The sequence below is a fragment of the Phalangium opilio genome, unplaced genomic scaffold (genome assembly GCF_054372755.1).
Source record: "Phalangium opilio isolate 3A_F unplaced genomic scaffold, DU_Popi_V2 ptg000089l_1, whole genome shotgun sequence".
Taxonomy (NCBI): domain Eukaryota; kingdom Metazoa; phylum Arthropoda; class Arachnida; order Opiliones; family Phalangiidae; genus Phalangium; species Phalangium opilio.
Genome location: NW_028324194.1, coordinates 8,586,014 through 8,605,346, shown reverse-complemented (window position 1 = coordinate 8,605,346; position 19,333 = coordinate 8,586,014). Strand labels below are relative to the sequence as shown.

The 19,333-nt window shown below is 39.7% G+C and overlaps 3 protein-coding genes across 3 annotated transcripts in view; 1 reads left to right on the top strand and 2 right to left on the bottom strand.

Moving 5' to 3' along the window:
- The window catches only part of LOC149647376 (uncharacterized), a 198,749-nt gene that overhangs the window by 21,698 nt on the left and 157,718 nt on the right, over positions 1-19,333 (top strand). The window lies entirely within an intron of this gene.
- Positions 9,479-12,024, bottom strand: LOC149647395 (putative palmitoyltransferase ZDHHC13). Its single transcript, XM_089849649.1, has 4 exons — positions 12,009-12,024; positions 10,993-11,067; positions 10,210-10,431; positions 9,479-10,143 (listed from the first exon to the last, which is right to left on the bottom strand). The coding sequence occupies exons 1-4, from the start codon at positions 12,022-12,024 to the stop codon at positions 9,479-9,481; spliced, it is 978 nt and encodes a 325-aa protein (XP_089705775.1).
- On the bottom strand, positions 18,782-19,313 carry LOC149647394 (uncharacterized). Its single transcript, XM_089849743.1, has 2 exons — positions 19,133-19,313; positions 18,782-19,069 (listed from the first exon to the last, which is right to left on the bottom strand). The coding sequence occupies exons 1-2, from the start codon at positions 19,222-19,224 to the stop codon at positions 18,841-18,843; spliced, it is 321 nt and encodes a 106-aa protein (XP_089705869.1). The 5' UTR covers positions 19,225-19,313; the 3' UTR covers positions 18,782-18,840.

Genomic DNA, 19,333 nt, shown 5'->3' with positions numbered 1-19,333 from the left:
TAGACGGTACGGCAAATGTCATCAAATTATGGATATCATCGTCAAGAAATGGATTGCCTTCTTTGGAAATTGCTAAGGATATACTTATGGCATGTTTAACAATTTTATATCCTTTATTTCCATAGCTTTCATGGTGAAGCGATGAAGGGGTTCTATTTTCTATGCCTGCTTGTTTCTTAAATTTTTCAACCATCGAACTTAACAGTGGTGCAATTGTGAAGTAATTTTGGAGAGCTGTAGGGTTTCCTGTTATTCCAACGACTCCGCCTCTGATCTTCATTTTCTTATGTTCCTGTCCAATTGCATGGTCAGGATCTAATGAAGTGAATGGAACTTTACCTTTGGTAATAACAAAGTTGCCATTGTTTAAAAAGCTCCAAGTTTCGGGATCTTCAATTTCTAGCTCTTTCATGTCAGCTATGTATAAAGGTGCCCAGCGACCGTAATTTTGTTGATCGTGGGCGTGAAAGTATATACACATTTCTTCTAGGGTTGCTAAATGAAGCTTCCAGTTGGCGCTGCATGGATAAAAGAGAGCAAGTTAAGCACTTGCTTAATGTAGTTTTGAAGAAAGGCTCCGTTCCCTTTGCATTCGGATGTTCGAACTTTTAGCTTTTGAAGAACGTTCTCATATGAATAGAAAGGATTTACTCGAGATTTTAAGGGATTTTACTCGGGGGTATTATTAAGCATTTTTGGTGTTTTTGAACTATTTTTCATTTTTTGGATTATTAAACATTTAATGAGATAGTTATTCACTTAATTTCAGTTTAGTTAATGCATAATGTATCATATTAGTTGTTTGATTAGCTGAAATATAATTTTAAGATAGGCGTAGAAAGTTGTTCGTATTGTGTGCAAAATAAAACATGTTGAAAAATATTCCAAACTTAAACACCGAGCTCTTGAATTCACAAAGTTCCAGCAACAAAAAAGTGAATTTTTCGTTTAATTGAAAGAGTTAAAACTAATTAATTTCAGCTGATGAAATTTTGAAGACAAGTCTAAATCGATAGCTTATCATGTTTTTAACATATTTCACTTATAAAATCAAACTTGGCTAATTCCGCCAAGTAACACCGAAAAATTAACAACTCTCCCCTGACTATATGTATTTCTACAAAAAGCTTAAAGTATTCTTTGTCGCGTCGCCATCAAGCTTTTGTTGATCGTAATGAATGTCTTACATCGTACACATGCTGATACGTCAAGCTGAAAATAAAAAAAAAATCAATTTTAATCGACATCGATGTTTTAAATGTAGGAATATAAAGTTTGGTTAAGAAGATGGACTGTTATAAGGTTTTGTTATGTTATAATGCTTGAAAATGTGGATTTTAGCTTCTTAATGTCTTAGAACATTTCCCACTAAAGTCCCTCATATATACACCCTGTACCTACCACCGTCCCTTTCTGATACACCCTGTATATTTCTCAAAGCATAAAAAACATCTTGCGTCTATCTGTTAAATCCTGTGCCGGATTTTTCCACTTGTGCCTAGGGGACCCCGAGGGTGTTGATCCGGCACTGCATGCTTAAATCTTTTTGAACGACCGACAAGCTATGCCATTTGGTATACCCTCATTGAACAGAAACCCATTGGCTAGAAATCCCAGTCGCTAGAATTAGGACGAACTTTCCCAATGGACTTGTATCAAATATCCGCCATAGCCTTCAAATTGAGCTAAACCGTAGTGAGCCCTAACTTAAATAAACAACGCAACGAGTATTGGAGATCGTTTTTATCAATCAGAAAATTTACTTGAGATATCTCGTTATTGCGATCATGATTTCGGCAATAATTCCATCGTAGTCTTGTATCAAGGGTTGAGCGGGATCGCCTCGTTCACTCTGATGAATTAAAGGATAAAACTGAAAGAGAATGATTGAAATTAAACCAAAATTAATTTTTCTGAGTCAGCGTGCAGTTTTGTCCAATTGGAAAACGAACGAAATGTGACGGCGCATAAATAACATAAATCAAATAAACAAACAACTTAAATTTGACAATTGATGCGGAGAATGTGTAGGGTGTTTAGCGCATTAGTATTTTTCTCTCTGAAAGTTATTATAAAATGTAAATATATCATCATACCGTGTGTATTGTACTCAGCTTAACCGTCTCGAGAGACATCGCTATCTGTAAAGATTCTACAGTTTATTAGCGCTGAAAATTCTAATCCACAATCTAGAAACGAAAGAAGACTAATTCTTCGCTGCTGCTGCTCTGTCGTTCGATATAATTTTGTGCCCGCTATTCTAAACGGTTAACTCTTTCGGACCAAAATAATGAACAAGAAAACTACATCATATTATATTTACCTGTGTTAGCGTAGCTCGATAAATCAATGTTACTCCATTACTGCGTCGCGACTTGTTACTGCGTCGAAAGATGTAAAAACTGCGTGGCAGGATTATCAAATAAACTTTTTAATTCCAAATGCAGAAAAAGGCTTGATAGAAAAAATTTACGTAATATAGATTATATTGAAAGAAGAGTAAGGCCTTTTCAGACGACACAACTTTTGACTCAAATAGATGGGTCAAAGAGTCAGCAAAAATTTGTAGAGTGATAAATTTTTTGGTGATTCAACTTGTAAAACCAACTTCTGTTCATACGACCTAACTAGTTTACTCAACTGAAGTTGACTCATCTAAAGGAGTCGAAACGTTGCATCGCCTGATAAGGCCTTAAGTCTATTATTGGCCTTCAAATAATCTCGCTGAGTCTAGGGGAGTCACCTTGATTAACAACGGCCAACGTATTTCCACCAAACATTTTGGTCGTATTGGGCGAAAAAACTAGACAAATTGTTGATAATAAAGTGCTCTGAAATCCAAAAGAGGTAAATTCAAGTCTTTCACGTTTGAACCCTCTTTCTCAATGTGAGCCAAGAATTAAGCGACGCCAAAAGCCAGCGTTCCTTCCAACTCAGTCTTTCCAGGTACGAGGTCGGAGCTTGTTTTTCGTGTTCCTCAAACTCACCCGAAACTCTGTTCTCATAACCTACGTTGTTATTATATAGTCAGACAGAGAGATAAAAAATGGCCCCAATGTTTTATTCATAGCCAATATTTTACGTGGAAGCGAAGTATAGGCGGAACGCTCCTTGCTTAATTACAGAAAAATGATAATTTTGACTTCTTGATGATATGTTGTAATTAGTTGAATATGGTTTTTCGATTAGGGTAATGCGAAAGGTTGAGACTGTTTACATTAACTGATACTAATGCGAGAACGGTAGGCTATTATCATATTAATGGACTTATTCATGATGTTGTAATTATAACTGGTATCACGCACAGTCAAAGTATACACGACTTTATAAACATAATTTAGAAGCTTAATCTAATGTTAATCGAAGGAATATTTATCTTATGTCTTTCAACTAATGGAGTCGATATTATAAAAGGTCATCCATCAGCGCTTGGCAACAAAGGAGAGAAGATAAATCCAAACTGCCAAACCAAGAAGTTATATCAGTATCTCAGAGAGAAGATATAAGATGCCTTTGTATTCGCGCGCCATAGTCCCAGTCCCCCTTTCAAAATACAAGGGGGGACGTAAAAGGAGGCGCCGGGCTATTTCGCTCTCGTCAGTCGGAAATTTTCCTCACTCTCGTCGTCGCGCTGACGTGAGTTTTCAAGAACCAATGAGATGCTGGTTGTAATTTAGAGACGGGGATTGACTGCGGACCTACGTTAGGACTGGAGATAAAGCTGGAAATCTGGCGAATTTATATCTTCTCTCTGAGATACTGATATAACTTCTTGGCCAAACCTAATAGAGCTATTTCAGTTGTGACGTCAGTGCCTAGGTAAAACGTCACGGGCTTAGCTCTGGTAGTTGGCGGCCATGTTTGGTACCGCTTTGGTTCTACGGGCAAGTAGCATGGGTGACGTCACACCAAAGTTTCTGAGATTAAAACATGTTTTTACGAGGCTCCCAAGTCCCTGACTTACATGACCACCATTCTTCGAATTTGATGTTTAAATTGTAAGTTTAAGGTATTCTACTCCATGTATGTAAGATGTCAAATCATTGAGGAAATTAATTTAGCATCTGCCGGCGATTACGCTGGAAAATAACGTTTTTCGCAGCGGTCATGCGCAGTTAAGTAACGCGGAAAAATAGGCACGTGACCCGCAACGTTGCGCAGACTTCTATACTGAATAAACTTCTAATAATAGAACACTCCAGATTCCCCCTATCTGTCCAGTGGAGCTGAAAAAGCGGTACTACAGTAGACCACGCCCCTAAAGAACATCCACATGCAAGAACACGTTACATCCAATGCATTTATTTGAAGTTTTATTTATTAAGGCATATTATTAGATATAATTTGGTTTATTGCTAGAAATCGAATAATGAAGACTTCCTGCCTTCGACCGCTATATACGCCTACTATATACGCGTATTCTCATTTGTTGCTAATTATTAATTAAAGTGTTCTGGGAAGAGCTTCGGAGCGGACTTGTAACTTGAATGGTAACAATTCTGAAAAAAACGATATATTAAATTATTAATACTTAAATATAGCGGTATAATATTTTATGAAAAGGGATATTCATTTACCGTAAGAACACTAATTGTGTAATCCTCGAAATACAGCGGGTCAATATCTGGGTTTTCTTCTTTCCCAACGTGACGTAGAAAACACTTCGCCAAATTCGGAATATCCTGAAATTAAATATATCTTGAATTAAAATTAGTTTTAAGTTTGAGTGCCACTCGAGCGTCAGACGTTAAGAAATTGCCACGGCTAAGTGACACTGAAAATCCCTTGAGATACGCGTTCAAGTATTTTTTTAAATTTGAATTCTTAAACTAACAAGTTTTTTATGGTTATTGCACATGAATAGTCGAACGGCAATTTCGTTGTCTCTGCCGGAATCGCCAATGTTCTCGCTTCCCGGCGCAAATTCCTTGCATTTCGAGAAGGGTTTAGCCAGCTACAATATAATTTGTTTAATTTGTCTCTAATTTACACTTCATATGAAATTTTCATTGGCAAAATACTCATAGCTTACCGAATAGGCGTAGTTTTCTAATTCACAGTTAGAAAACGTTTCATTTTGCGATCCGGCATAACCCTCTGAAAATATATATGCAGCAAGAATGTATAGATTTCTTATTCTTGGAATATTTAACGGGTCATTTTCTGTATGGGCCTTTCTGCTTCAATTAAAGGGGAGGAGTTGTAGAAATCATCACTTTTGACGTCACGCGTATTGTATTTGTAACCGTGTCTCTCTCGTGATATTGACTTGGCTAGCTACCTGTGCCTCGACTTACGCGACCTATGAGTGCTGAACCCAGTCGTGTTCTGAACTAGTAGACCTAGGGTCGACGGTTGTCCTATATATGGTTGAATATGAGCCAATGAAAAGCCAGGAAGGTGAAGCGGGCGATTTAACAAAGTTTTAAGCCCTTCCCCTTTCCTTCAGTCAGGTATTAGTATGGGGTCTACAGCCTCATAAAGATTGTAAGTAGACTAAGTCTATACAGTCCTGCTTCAACTTATTATATGATTACAACCCTTTTGCCAAGAAGTCTTAGTCCGGACAATGTAGTGCGAGAACTTTAAGGCCGAACTTAAGGCCTTTTCACACGATACATCATTTTAACTGATTTAGAAGTGTCAACTTGTGTTGGGTAAACTAGTTGGGACATGTGAACAGAAGTTGGTGGGACAAATTGTATCACCAAATTATAAATTGATCACTCTACCAATTTTTGCTGACTCAAAATTTTTGACCCATCTGGGTCAAAAGTTGTATCGTCTGAAAACTTCTTAAGGCTACGAAATGGTTTGAAGTAACGCGTAGATTAAGCGAATGAGGACTTGTCTTGACTTACGGCAGCAGTAATAGAGCATCCGCATCATTTTCTCGGTTATATTTCCACATTTCCCCGATAACGTCATAAACTTGCAGGCTCCGACTTCGGGCGAAAGCCAAACGATGCTCAAAGACACGACGACAATGCTAAAATACGTGAACCCACTCATAGTCGGGTTGTTTTTTGATTTCAATGGACAGCCAGATTTACTATTTATACCTTCGACTAAGTGTATAATTGTAGTACTGCTTCTGTCATTGTATTTCTGAAGTTCTAGTTACAGCTGAATCTGACAGTTAAGAAGATTAGTTCTTCGAATAAACATAAAGATTATCCTGCAAAAACAATTTCACAATATGTACCCTGGCAGATTAAGAGGATGATCTGACATTATGACAACATTTCGTGGATCGTAGCTAGCTGCGCTGACATGGCGCAAATTAATTAAAATACTTTTACCTGACACTTTTGAAAGTTCTTAAACGAAATTATTTTAACGTTAGGTACCCCAAGAGACCACGTTTTATTGTTTTTTTTTAAGTTGATCTTATTTTCAGTATAGTATTATAATTCGTAAATATTTTATTCAATTATAAAATTTAGTATCAAATAAGACGTGAGGAAGTTTAAGAAAGTTTCTGGTTCCCAAGACGGATAAGAAGAAATGTTTCCTATTGGCCATCTATAATTGAAATGGGCTTACTTCCTTCTTGCAGGAAGGGTTTTTATTGTGGGGTGATTGCGTAGTTAGCAATCCGAAAACGCTGTTGATGGGTGGGCATCATTGATTGCAAATATTTATGTTTTTGCTTGGTGCGAAGTTACGTGTAAATTAACGTTCTTTTGCCGATAACAATATGGCACCTAAAGTCTTTGCCCAACCAAATACTAGGGTGAATTTGACGTCCCCACATGAAACGTGTCTCTCGTGTTAGCGGTATAGAATATGCTACCCCTGAAACAAACTTCTCTAGTCCGAGCATAAGTTTATAAGATATATTCCATAAGTATACCTTTAGGTTTTCATCTTAAAATTAGATATGCATAGCTACCTGTCTTTGTATGAGGACGGAAGGGGGGACGGAGAAAGGGGTCACCGACTGGTCACCCATCTACGCATATTTTTGTCAGATAACAGATATCAGATAAAAAATAAATTTCTTCGTTTAAGCATACGTAATTTATTAATTCACATGATTTAGTTTACTCCCTTCATTATCCTTTTACTTTCTACTTTGTGGTTTATTCTCAGCGAGCTTTTTTCTCAGCTTTTCCCCTTTGTGGATGTCAGCTCCATGGTCCAACAAAAATTTCGCAGCTATCTCATTCCGATATTTGCTGGCGAGAGACCATGGTGTGTTTCCTTCCTTGTCCATGGCGTTAACGTCGGCGCCCTTCTTGGTCAATTTCTTGACGAGAGTGGTGGAACCCCACGCGGCAGCGCACATTAGTGGGGTTTTTTCCGAAATATTGTAGGCGGTGTTGACGTTGGCCCCGCTCTCTATTAAAAACTCCAAACTACGTTGTAGATTGTCGTCCGCTTCCTGACTACCATCCCGATTCCAGCAAGCCCAGTTTAAGGCGGTAGTACCCTCACAGTTTATGTGGTCAATATCCGCTCCCTTTTCAAGCAGCAATTTGGTAAGATTTACTCTCCCGTAAAGTACCACCGGATAAAGCCATGTATGGTTACAACTATTACACTCCTTGTTAGGGTCGAATCCGTTTTGGAGAACTAATTCTAAAATATCAATTTTGTCATACCGTATGATGTCCGATAAAAATTCGTCGTCAATTTCCACTCCTTTTTCGAGAAGGACTTTAACCAGCGTCTTCGATCGCGTCTTCATCGCCGCAACTAGTGGAGAAAAATGACTTCCTTCGCAACTCGCATTCAGATCGGCTCCCATCTTTATTAGAAAGAGGGCTAACTCTTCTTTACTCCATAGAATTGCGAAATTAAGAGGCGTTTCATCCATTGGTTGTAAGCACCCGTTGATGTCTGTCCCGTTCGAAAATAAAGCCATTAGCTTTTCTTTGTCTCCCTCATCAATCGCCGCGATGACGTCATCATTCGATTGAACGCCATCTAAAAATAAAGCCTGAAAGAAAATCACAACATTAAACTTCCCTTTTCGAACTTTGAAGACCAAGTCTTAGGAAGAACAATTCGTTCAATTTTTGTCATCGTTGATATTTTTAAAGTCAACCACTTTCAAATTGTGACGTCATAGTTGACACCTTAATTAATATGGTTTGACAAGTTCGTAAGACCTTATTTTCGTGTAAAGGATGGCAACCTGACCCGCATAGGTTTTGCCCGAAGCTTTTAGTAAGAAGTTTCAGCGATGATATAGGTATATATTACCGTTAATGCAGCCAGGAAGAGCACCACCAAAGATAATTCCCTCATCATTTCGAGAGCTTTATTCCGACAGGACTTCGGTTCAATGTCGAATGTACGATATCCGAGAATGGAGCGTGCCTTCCCTTTTTATGTTAATCGAACAACAAGGAAGTTCAGTTTCATTTCTCGACCCAGAAAGAGTAAAGTAAATAATTAATGAATACAGTCTGATTAAACGTCCTCGATTACACGTATTTCCATAGCCCTCCAAATGAACAAGGTCGAGGTTAACAAACACGGAACTCACGTTGCCTCGGATCCGAGTCTGTCACGTGTTAATCGCTTGTAACGCGTGTATGGAAGTTACAATAAATCAGGTGAAATGAACAGCCTATTTACTGAACCTAGAGTCATATTGCGTGTTCGAAAGAATTTGTCAATTGTCAACACACTGCAGTGGCCGGAAAATTGAAGCTATCGTTTCTCTTTATTTACTCACTAAATTTAAACGTAATTATTCTTCATGTACTATATTTATAATTTGCAAACGATTGTTCTAACTTCATATTTTTGCTTAATTTCTCCCAGTTTGGTTAAATATAATTGAAGAGATTGTACCATTTAATTTCGTTTCCTGTTCATGACTAGAGTCAATTAACTTTTAGGGGAAGATATAAGCGGTTGTTGAACAGTATTTGTAATGATTTGAGAAGGATGAAATTGTTAAGTTACACGTTTAACCTTACTGAAACTATAGACATGATAAGAACATGTTATAGTGATAGCCGCTGACACGGTGATTACGTGAAAGAGTTTTCTTATTCGGTTTGACAGAACCCTTAGTCTGGTAGCTGATTGCAGGAGTCGTCTGACGAAGAATCCACATAGGAGCTGAGAACGTTTAAAGATAAATTGAAGTGCGCCGTAACGACAGCGCATGACGCCCCTCACCAGGCGCTTACCGTATTCCCATGTGAAGAGAGTCAGCGTCTGCTTTCATCAATACATCACAACTCCGTAAACGAGACATTACACACGAGCTTGTAGATAGAGCGAGAGAGAACTGTAATACATTTGGGTTCTTATCTCTTAAATTAAGTATGCCTAGCTACCTTTCTTTGTATGAGGACGAGGGAGGGGGTGGGCAAAGGGGTTAAGGAAGGTCACAGACTGGTCACCCATCTTTGTTTATTCTTGCTAGATAACAGAAAAGAAATGCTCTCTTTCATCATACGTAATTTTTATTTTTATGATTTATTTCCATCGCTTATTTATTCTTATTCTTTTTTCATTGCGGTTTATTCTCAGCAAGCTTTTTCCTCAGCGTTTCCCCTTTGTGGATGTCAGCTCCGTGGTCCAACAATAATTGTACGACTCTTTCATTTCCACTTTTGCTGGCGTTAGACCATGGTGTGTTTCCTTTCATGTCCATGGCGTTAACGTCGGCGCCCTTCTTGATTAACATTTCGGCGATATCGGCATCTCGGACTCGTTGCAATAATGTGTGGTTATAAATGTCTTTGGCGTTAACGTCGGCCCCCTTGTCGATTAATTTCTTGACGAGTGTGGTTGAATCCCACGCGACTGCGCACATCAGTGGGGTTATCTTGTCAATATTGTCGGCGGTGTTCACGTTGGCCCCGCTATCTATTAGTAACTCCAAACCTCTTTGTAAAGCGTCGTCTGCTTCCTGACTATTACCGCTCCGATACCCGCAGGCCCAGTTCAAGGCGGTATAACCCTCACAGTCTTTATGCTCAATATCCGCTCCCTTTTTAAGCAAAAAATTGGTCACATTTACTTTCCCGTAGTAGACCGCCTGATAAAGCGATGTTCGGTTACAATCGCCATATGCTTTGTTAGGGTCGAAGCCGTTTTGTATAATGAATTCTAAAATATCCGTTTGGTCATAACGTATGGCTTGCCATAAAACTTGGTCGTCAATTTCCAATCCTTTATCGAGAAGGACTTAAATCAGCGTCTTCGATCCCGCCTCCGTCGCATCAGCTAGTGGAGAACGGTGTTGTCTTCCAGCGCAAGTTACATTCAGATCGGCTCCTTTCTCTATGAGAAGGAGAGCTATCTCTTCTTTCTCCCTCCAAATTGCGAGTGAAAGGGGTGTTCGGTCCACCCAATACCGGCAACTGTCAATGTCTACTCCACGCGCTATTAAATCCAAGAGGTTTTGTTTGTCTCCCGCTTCAATCGCCTCGCTGACGATATCCTTCGATCGAAAACAATCTACAAACAAAACCTTAAAGAAAACTTTGATTACATCATTTGATTTCATTTCAACCAGTCCTTATTTTGAAGAGGCTTTTTCATGTGGAACTGAAAAAGCAACGTTCAAACTAACAATAAATTAAAATTTCTCCATTCGTAAATTTTTGATTTTTTCTACTCTTCGTAAGATGTTCTTTCGGCATCCTAACCCGCATAGTGTGTTAGTTTTAGTTCAGTTTTCTGTCTTCTACGCGAAGTTCTAGTGCGAAGTTTCAGAGATGAAATTTAGTATATTTACCGTGAATGCAGTCAAGAAGAGGACCACCAAGAATTCCTTCATCATTTCGAAAGCTTTATTCCGACAGGACTTCAGTTGAATGTCGAATGTACGATATCCCAGAATGGAGCCTGCCTTCCCTTTTTATGTTAATCGAGCAACAAGGAAGTTCAGTTTCATTATTCGAAGCAGGAGTATTTAAAGTAAATAATTAAAGAATACAGTCTGTTTAAACTTCCTCGATTACACGTGCTTCCAAATATCAAATGAACAAGGTCGAGGTTAACAAACACGAAACTCACGTTGCCTCCACGTTATGTCGGAGACTGGCATCTGAGTCTGGCACGTGTTAATGGCTTGTGATTGTGAAGCGTATACTGAAGTTGGAATAAATCAGGCGCATACACGTGTAATGAACATGAGATTAACATCCTATTAACTGAACCTACAGTCATATTGTGTGTTCGAAAGAATTGTCATCGCACAGTGGCCGGAAAATAGAAGCTATTGTTTCTCTTTATTTACTCACTACATTTTAACGTAATTAATAATAATTCTTTTATGTACGTAATATATATATCTAATTTGAAAACGATTGTTCGAATTTTATATTTTTTGCTTAATTTCTCCCATTTTTTTTTAAATATAATTGAAGAGGTTGTACCATTGAATTTCGTTTCCTGTTCATGATTTCTCAAAGTCTCTGCCTTTTGAGTCAATTATCTGCCTCGGAGAAGATAAACTCTGTTGTTTAAAAGTATTTGTAATGATTTGAGAGGGATGAAATTGTTAAGTTACACGTTCAACATTGGTTGTGACACTGTGGACATGATAAGGATATGATAGAGTGATAACTGCTGACACGGTGATTGCTCGAAAGGGTTTTCTTATTCGGTTTGACAGAACCCTTAGTCTGGTAGCTGATTACCCGGGTCTTCTGACGAAGAATCCATTTAAGACCTGAGAACCCTCAAAGATAAACTTAAGCAAGTAGTCCGCTAAGCCTTGTGAAACCGTATCGTTAACGTAACGTCACGTATCCAAATACGAACAGAACGCCATCTGATAACATTTCTTAAACGATGCTTTCGAACTTGGGTAATGGGCGTCCTCTTTCGGATGATTTACGAACTTAAAACGGTAACGATACGGTTTCGCAAGGCTAAGTGGACTACTTGCTTTAAGGCTGTAGTGCGCCGTGACAACAGCGCATTGTCACGCCCCTCAACAGACGCGTACGGTATTCCCATGTGAGAGGGAGTCAGCGTCTGCTTCCCTCTATACATCAAAACTCTGTAAAACAGACATTACACATGACCTTGTCGACTAGTCATTTGTAGAGAGAGAACTCGAATAACTTTGGGTTCTTATCTTTGAATTAAATATGCCAAGCTACCTTTCTTCTTATGAGGACGAAGGGGAGGTCACCAACTGGTCACCCAATTAAGTTTATTCTTGTCAGATGAATGTTAAACAAAACAAAACAACAATTTATTCAATCAAACTTAATTTCTTTCCTTCACTTATTTATTTTGTTATCTTTTTCTTTATTATTTATTCTGAGCGAGCTTTTTTTCTCAGCGATTCCCCTTTGTGGATGTCAGCTCCACGGTCCAAGAATAATTTTGCGAGTTTCTCATTCCCATATTTGGAGGCGTCTGACCACGGTGTGTTTCCCCACTTGTCCATGGCGTTAACATCGGCGCCATTCTTGATTAAAATTTCGGCGATATCGGTATTTTCGACTCGTAGCAACGGTGTGGTTCCATTCTCGTCCATGGCGTTAACGTCGGCGCCCTTCTCGATTAACTTCTTGACGACAGGGGTGGCACTGGTGGAATTCCATCTGGATGCGCACATTAGTGGGGTTATCTTGTAAATATTGTCGGCCGGGTTGACGTTGGCTCCGCTATCTATTAGTAACTCCATACCTCTTCGTAGATTCTCTTCCGCTTCCTCCTGATGTAAAAAACCCCTATGCCAGCAAACTCCGTTTAAGGCTGTGAAGCCCTGACAGTCTTTATGTTCAATATCCGCTCCCTTTTTAACCAACAATTTAATTATATTTATTTTCCCGTCATGGACCGCCCGAAAAAGCCATGTTCGGTTACAAACAGCATATTCTTTGTTATGGTCGAAGCCGTTTTGTATAAAGAATTCTAAAATATCCGTTCGGTCATAACGAATGACTTCCCATAAATTTCCATTCCTTTATCGAGAAGGACTTTAACTACCGTCTTCAATCCCGCCTTCGTCGCATCAGCTAGTAGAGAACGGTGTTTTTCTGCAGCGCAACTTGCATTCAGATCGGCTCCTTTCTCTATGAGAATGAGGGCTAACTCTTCATTCTTCATCCCAATTGCGAGAGAAAGGGGTGTTCTCCCCTCCGAATTCAGGCACTTGTTAATGTCTGTTCCATTCGCTATTAAATCCAATAGCTTCTGTTCGTCTCCCGCTTCGATCGCCTCCCTGACGTCATCCTTCGATTGAACACCATCTACAAACAAAACCTTCAAGAAAAGCTTTGATTACAACATTTGATTTCACTTTTACCAGTTCTTATTTCGAAGGGTCTATTTCATGTGCGACTTTAGAAAAACTCCCAATTCTTTTCTTGCAGTCTAACAATAAATTTTCTCCATTCACAATTTTTAATTTTCCAAGATCGTTCTTTCGATATCCTAACTTATACGCCAGGTTCTACGAAGTTTTGGAGCTGAAATTGGTATATTTACCGTGAATGCAGACAGGAAGAGCACCACCAAAGATAATTCCCTCATCATTTCTAGAACTTAATTCCGACAGGACTTCGGTTGAATGTCGAATGTACGATACCCGAGAATGAAGCGTGCCTTCCCTTTTTATGTTAATCGAGCAACAAGGAAGTTCAGTTTCATTATTCGACCCAGGAGTATTTAAAGTAAATAGTTAAAGAATACAATCTGATTAAACTTCCTCGATTACACGTGCATCCAAATGAACAAGGTCGAGGCTATCAAACATGGAACTCACGTTGCCTCAAATACTAGGAACCGAGTCTATCACGTGTTAATCGCTTGTAACGCGTATATGGATGTTAGGGTAAATCAGGCGCGTACACGTGTAATGAACATGAGATGAACATCTTATTTGCGGAACCTCGAATAATATTGCGTGTTCGAAAGAATTGTCAATACACAGTGGCCGGAAGCTGAAGCTATCAATACATTGCAAAACGCCACTATGCTTTATTTTACTTGGGCCTAAGATTGCAGCCTTATCTATCGCATGCCTCGCTTTTTGCCACATCTTATTTGTGAACATAAAAACCCCTTGCTATTTGCCACATCTTATTTGTGAGCCTTAAAGAAAACTTTGTTATTTTGTCCACTAGATGCCACCCGAAGAGTAGGCCCACGCTATCGCTAAGCATGCTGGGTGTTTTGAAATGGCAACATGATTGCATTGGTGTAGGCTGTCATTCTGGTCCCTCCGAGATCACATATGACCTTCCAACTACATTTTCGAAGAGAGAGAACTCTACTAACCTTTCGATTTGTGCGAGGAGATCAAAGGGGGTTACGAAAGGAGGTCACCCAATTTAGTCTACGCTTGTCAGATTTGATGATAAAAAAACAACTTTTTATTCAATCAAACTTATTTTATTTCTATTCTCATAACTGCCCTTCTTACCCTAAGGACTCCCTTACTCTCTACCCAAGGTTGTGAATTTCTGCCCCATGATCCTGCAAGAATTTGGCGATCTGGTCAAATCCTCTCGTGTTGGCGATAGACCACGGTGTGTTTCCATAGTTGTTCCTGAAGTTAACGTCGGCGCCGTTCTCGATTAGTTTCTTGACGATAATGCTGGAATTTGCGGAAGTGGCGAACATAAGTGGGCTTGTCCGGTCCTGGTCTGCTTTGTCTACGTTGGCCCCGCCATCTATTAGTACCAGCGCACATTTTTCTATCTTGTCGAAAAGAGTCTGGTTAAACTCCATTTCCCGGCAAGCCCAGTTTAAGGCGGTATGACGACGACAATCCCTGTGTTCAATATTAGCTCCCTTTTCAATCAACAATTCGGTAATATTGACGCATCCTTTAGCGACCGCGAAAAACAACAAAGTGCGGCCGCAAGAATCTAACTTATAATTAGGGTCGTAACCTTTTTGTAAAAACAACTCGACGATGTCTTTTCGATCATGGTCTAAGGCGCTCAGTGCCGCGTCTTTGTCAATTTTCACTCCTTTATCGAGAAGGGCTTCTGCTAATGTCATAAGACCCAGACGCGTCGCTCGTTCCAAGGGAGTATGATGCTCAAACCTTAGCATGCAAGCCGCATTCGCATCGGCTCCTTTCTCTAAGAGAATCAGAGACATCTCTTCTTGCTTCAATTCAATCGCGAATGAAAGGGGCGTGAAAAGATACTTGGCCGAGCAATCACTGATATCTGCCCATTTCGATATTAATAGCGTGAGCTTTTCTTTGTCCCTCGCCATAATGGCCCCGATGACGTCATCAGTCGATGGAGCGCTCCAAGGAAGTTTTTTCAGCCTGGTTCCTTTATGTATACCAGCTCCGTTGTCCAATAAGACCTCGATAATGTTTTCAAATCCATCTTTTCCCGCGACGGACAATGCCGAGTCACCAAAGTCGTCCGTGGCGTTGACGTCGGCGCCCTTCTCGATCAACTTCTTGACGACAACGATGGAATTACTCATAGAGGCGAAAATAAGTGGGGTGATCCCCAGGTAGCCTTTGGTGTTGACGTTGGCTCCGCCATCTATTAGCATTAGCGGACATTTTACCGAATCCTCAGGTAATGACTCCAGGTCGCGGCAAGCCCTATTTAAGGCGGTAAAGTTGAAATGACATTCTTTCTGTTCAGTGTCCACCCCGTTTTCAAGCATGAATTTAATCGCCTTTATGTTTTTTTCCCTGACCGCGAAGTGAAGAACAGTAATGTTACAACCAAAAAATGTTTTGTTGAGGTCGAAGCCTTTTTGCGCAAATACCTGGGCAATCTCTTTACGATCATGTTCGTAGGCGTTCAGTAAAGCGCGTACATTGATTTCCGCTCCTTTATCGAGTAGGATTTTAACCAGTCTCATAGAACCCTGACTGACCGCTGTTGCCAAGGGATTATTACTCAAAGGATCGTTTTTCCAGCAACAGGCGTTCGGATCGGCTCCCTTTTCTATCAGGCATAGTGCTATTTCTTCATTTCTCAAAGAAATCGCGAACGAAAGCGGCGTGTGTTCTACCCTATACGAGCACTCGTTGATCTTCGCACCTTTCGATAATAAATCCAGAAGCGTTTCTTTCTCTCCCGCTTCAATCACGTCGATCAGGAGATGAGTCGATTGGTCGTCCCAATCACTTCCTTCCAACTCTTCTCTTATGAATATTCGAGCTCCATTATCCAGCAGTAATTGGGCGATATTTACCAATTGCCTATCTTTGGCAAAGGACAAGGGCGTCTCTCCGTTACTGGTCTTAGCGTTAACGTCGACCCCCTTTTCGATTAATTTCCTGATGATAACGGTGGAGTTGGCGGAGATGGCGAATAAAAGCGGGGTATACTCCAGACGGTTTTTAACGTTGACGTTGGCCCCGCCATCTATTAACATCAGCGCGCATTTTTGTCTGTTTTCAGATATTTGAGTTGGATCCTTATCTCTCCAATTTCGGAGAGCCAATAGTAAGGCGGTATTGCCTTCGCAGTCTCTCTGTTCCACATCAACTCCCGTATCAAGCGATAATCTGATTAGATCGACGCATCCTTCTTCGGCCGCTCCAGTGAAGAAAGTTTTCTCGCAAAAACCTAATGTTTCGTTGGGATTGAAGCCATTTGCAAAAAGTAATTCGGAAATCTCGGTTCGATTATAGCGCAAGGCATTGACAAAAGCGGATAGACCGATGTGAGCTCCTTTTGCCAGAAGAGCTTTAACCAGCGGCGTGGACCCGGCAATCGTCGCCGCTGTTAGGGGAGAAGCCTGAGTTGGATTTTCATAATATTGGCGAATTTGAACAGCTTGATCCGGATCGGCTCCTCTCTCTATGAGAAACAGGGCTAACCTTTCTTGTTTCCTTTTAATGGCAAAATAAAGTGGCGTTTGATACACGGGATACAAGCAATTTTCAAAGCCTTTATTTTTGGTAGCCAGTAACTTTTCTTTGCTGCCCTCTTCAATCGCCGCCATGACGTCGTAATTCAATTCAACGCCATCTACGAATAAAACCTGAAAGAGTAAGCTTTCATTACCACATTGCAGCTGGTGTTTAACAAGTTGCTAGTGCGCTTCTTTGGCCCAATTACATATATCCAGGGTTCATACGGAAGTCAGGGATTTGGAAAATGGGAAAATAAGTCGGGGATTGAAAGTTTCTTGCTAAAACGTCAGGGATTTCGTTTCGTATATCAAACCATGATTGCTTCGAGCAATGCTAAATATGCTGCAGGTGTCACCATGAAATGGACTCTGATAAACACGGACTGAAAATGGTCCCAATGGATAATGTTAAAAATTTTGTCAGGGATAAGCTGGAAAAATCAGGGATTTTCAATATAAACATTTTGTCCAAACCCTTATATATGACTCATCTGGATTTTCTTCTCAATTGTTAAATTTTTTGGATTTCAGAGAGCTATATATTGAACAATATTTAGGTATATTGACCTTTGACGATAATTTAAATGTCGTGATGAAAATCTGGTTGTTACGTGAGTTATGTTAAACAAGACTAGTTTGCTATCCGGTGAGGATAATCATTTGTAGATCGATGACTTCAAATTACTAGAACGTCACTTACAAGTTAGTGTTCAGTTCGCTGTCTTCTACGCGAGGTTCTAGTATGAAGATTCAGAGATGAAATTAGTATATTTACCGTGAATGCAGCCAAGAAGAGGACCACCGAGAATTCCTTCATCATTTGAGAACTTAATTCCGACAGGACTAGCTTCGGTTGATTGTCGAATGTACGATACCCGAGATTGTAGCGTACCTTCTCTTATTATGTTTAATCGAGCATATGAAAATCGAATAACAAGGAAGTTCATTATCATTATCTGACACAGGAGGAGTAAAGTAAATAATTAAAGAATACAGTCTGATTAAACTTCCTCAATTACACGTGTTTCAAAAAGACCAAGGTCGAGGTTAGCCCGTACGTTATGTGGAAGGCCACTATAGCACTAGCCGAGTCTGGTATTCTTAAACGAATGGCTATTTGTTCAAGTTTTAACTGTATTGCGTGTTCGAAAGAATGGCCATAACAGGAACCCGAAACTGAAGCTTATATGGGCTTCTTTATTTTAGATTAAAGACAATTTAAATTTTGCAAGGTACAAAGTTATTATCATATAATTAAAAATAAAAGTGTTTTTCGGCCTTAGTATGGTCAAGAACGAATTCAGGATACCATATGGTCTCCTGAATCCGTTCTTGGTATTGTTACCTTCTGGCCGTTGTGTTCTTGTTCATTTCATAGGTTTGAAAGAGTGATTATTATGTTTTTACGCCGAAAACGTTATTTGGGAATTTAATGTCTTTTGCAGAGATTCTTGAATCTAATGCGAAGGAAACCTAACGTAACTTTTATTTAAAAAAATAAGGAACTGAAAAAAATAATGAAAAGCCGTGATTAATATCAGATTTAAAACATCTTAATTATTAGACAATTTTTCGTTCGGCCATTCAGCGAACTATGTTATCGCTTGCGTCATCAGTACGAGAAATATACAAGTTAACCTCAAGTACATTAAATGGACCTGAGCGTAGCTCTCGTGATTGTATCCAAACACTTATATTTACAAATGTAACATCGTGCTATTTTTGGGAGGTCTTGAGATTTTGTCGATACATTTATCGTTATTCTCAATTGTTCGCGGTTCATTTCGCAAAAGTTCAAAGCCAAGTATTATTTACAAGTGGCAATTTTACTTTGATATGTTGACGACGAAGGCTTAATAGAGTGATATCAAGTTTAATACAAAGACGTCTTATACCTACATTTCAGTGGGAGACCACGTAGAGGCCTAATTATATCTATTAACTATTGCAGTAATTTAAAATATTCAGTATACCAGAGATTGGTCAAAAAGAGCTTTTGTGGGTGATGGATATGCTTTTGTAGATACTATTCTATTTGTAGAAGTAATGTCCGGTAAGTTAAGGCGCTACCGTTTTACTTTTCAACATGTGAACGTATATTTCGAGAACGAGAGTGACGAGGGACGCGGAGAATCCGAAGAGACAGACGCGGAAAATGACCATGAACGCGGAGACGTTGATGACGACGAACGAATCAGGGGTATCCGTTCTCTGACAGGGATGCAATTCATTCTTCAAGGACGGGTTCAGATCCTTCAAGCAATCGCCCTCGGTCAACTGGCGCAGTCTGTCAATTATGGTGAAATCAGTTCCACCATAAACATCTAAAACTTAAAGAGGATACACGAACCTTTTGTTGACGGTCATGAGCAGCGTTTGCGAAATGTTTCTCTTGAAATAAAACACTCCGTAGACTAACATTAAAGGCTGGCTTAGTTTCATTTTGCAACTTCCTGTCCTTGCGTACCGGGCCTTGATAATATTCCAGTTGTGAATTTCACTCGAGATGAAAAACCTTTCTCGATTTTCGATTGCCGAATGGATGTCGTCG

Coding starts and splice junctions, on each gene's coding strand:
- LOC149647395 (XM_089849649.1), bottom strand. Junction 10,432..10,992: donor CGACATAACGTGGAGGCAAC/GTGAGTTTCGTG, acceptor TTTTGTTTGTAG/ATTGTTTTCGATCGAAGGAT. Junction 10,144..10,209: donor TTGCGCTGGAAGACAACACC/GTTCTCCACTAG, acceptor TTCTCGATAAAG/GATTGGAAATTGACGACCAA.
- LOC149647394 (XM_089849743.1), bottom strand. CDS start 19,224: ATGAAACTAAGCCAGCCTTTAATGTTAGTCTACGGAGTGTTTTATTTC. Junction 19,070..19,132: donor CTCATGACCGTCAACAAAAG/GTTCGTGTATCC, acceptor CATAATTGACAG/ACTGCGCCAGTTGACCGAGG.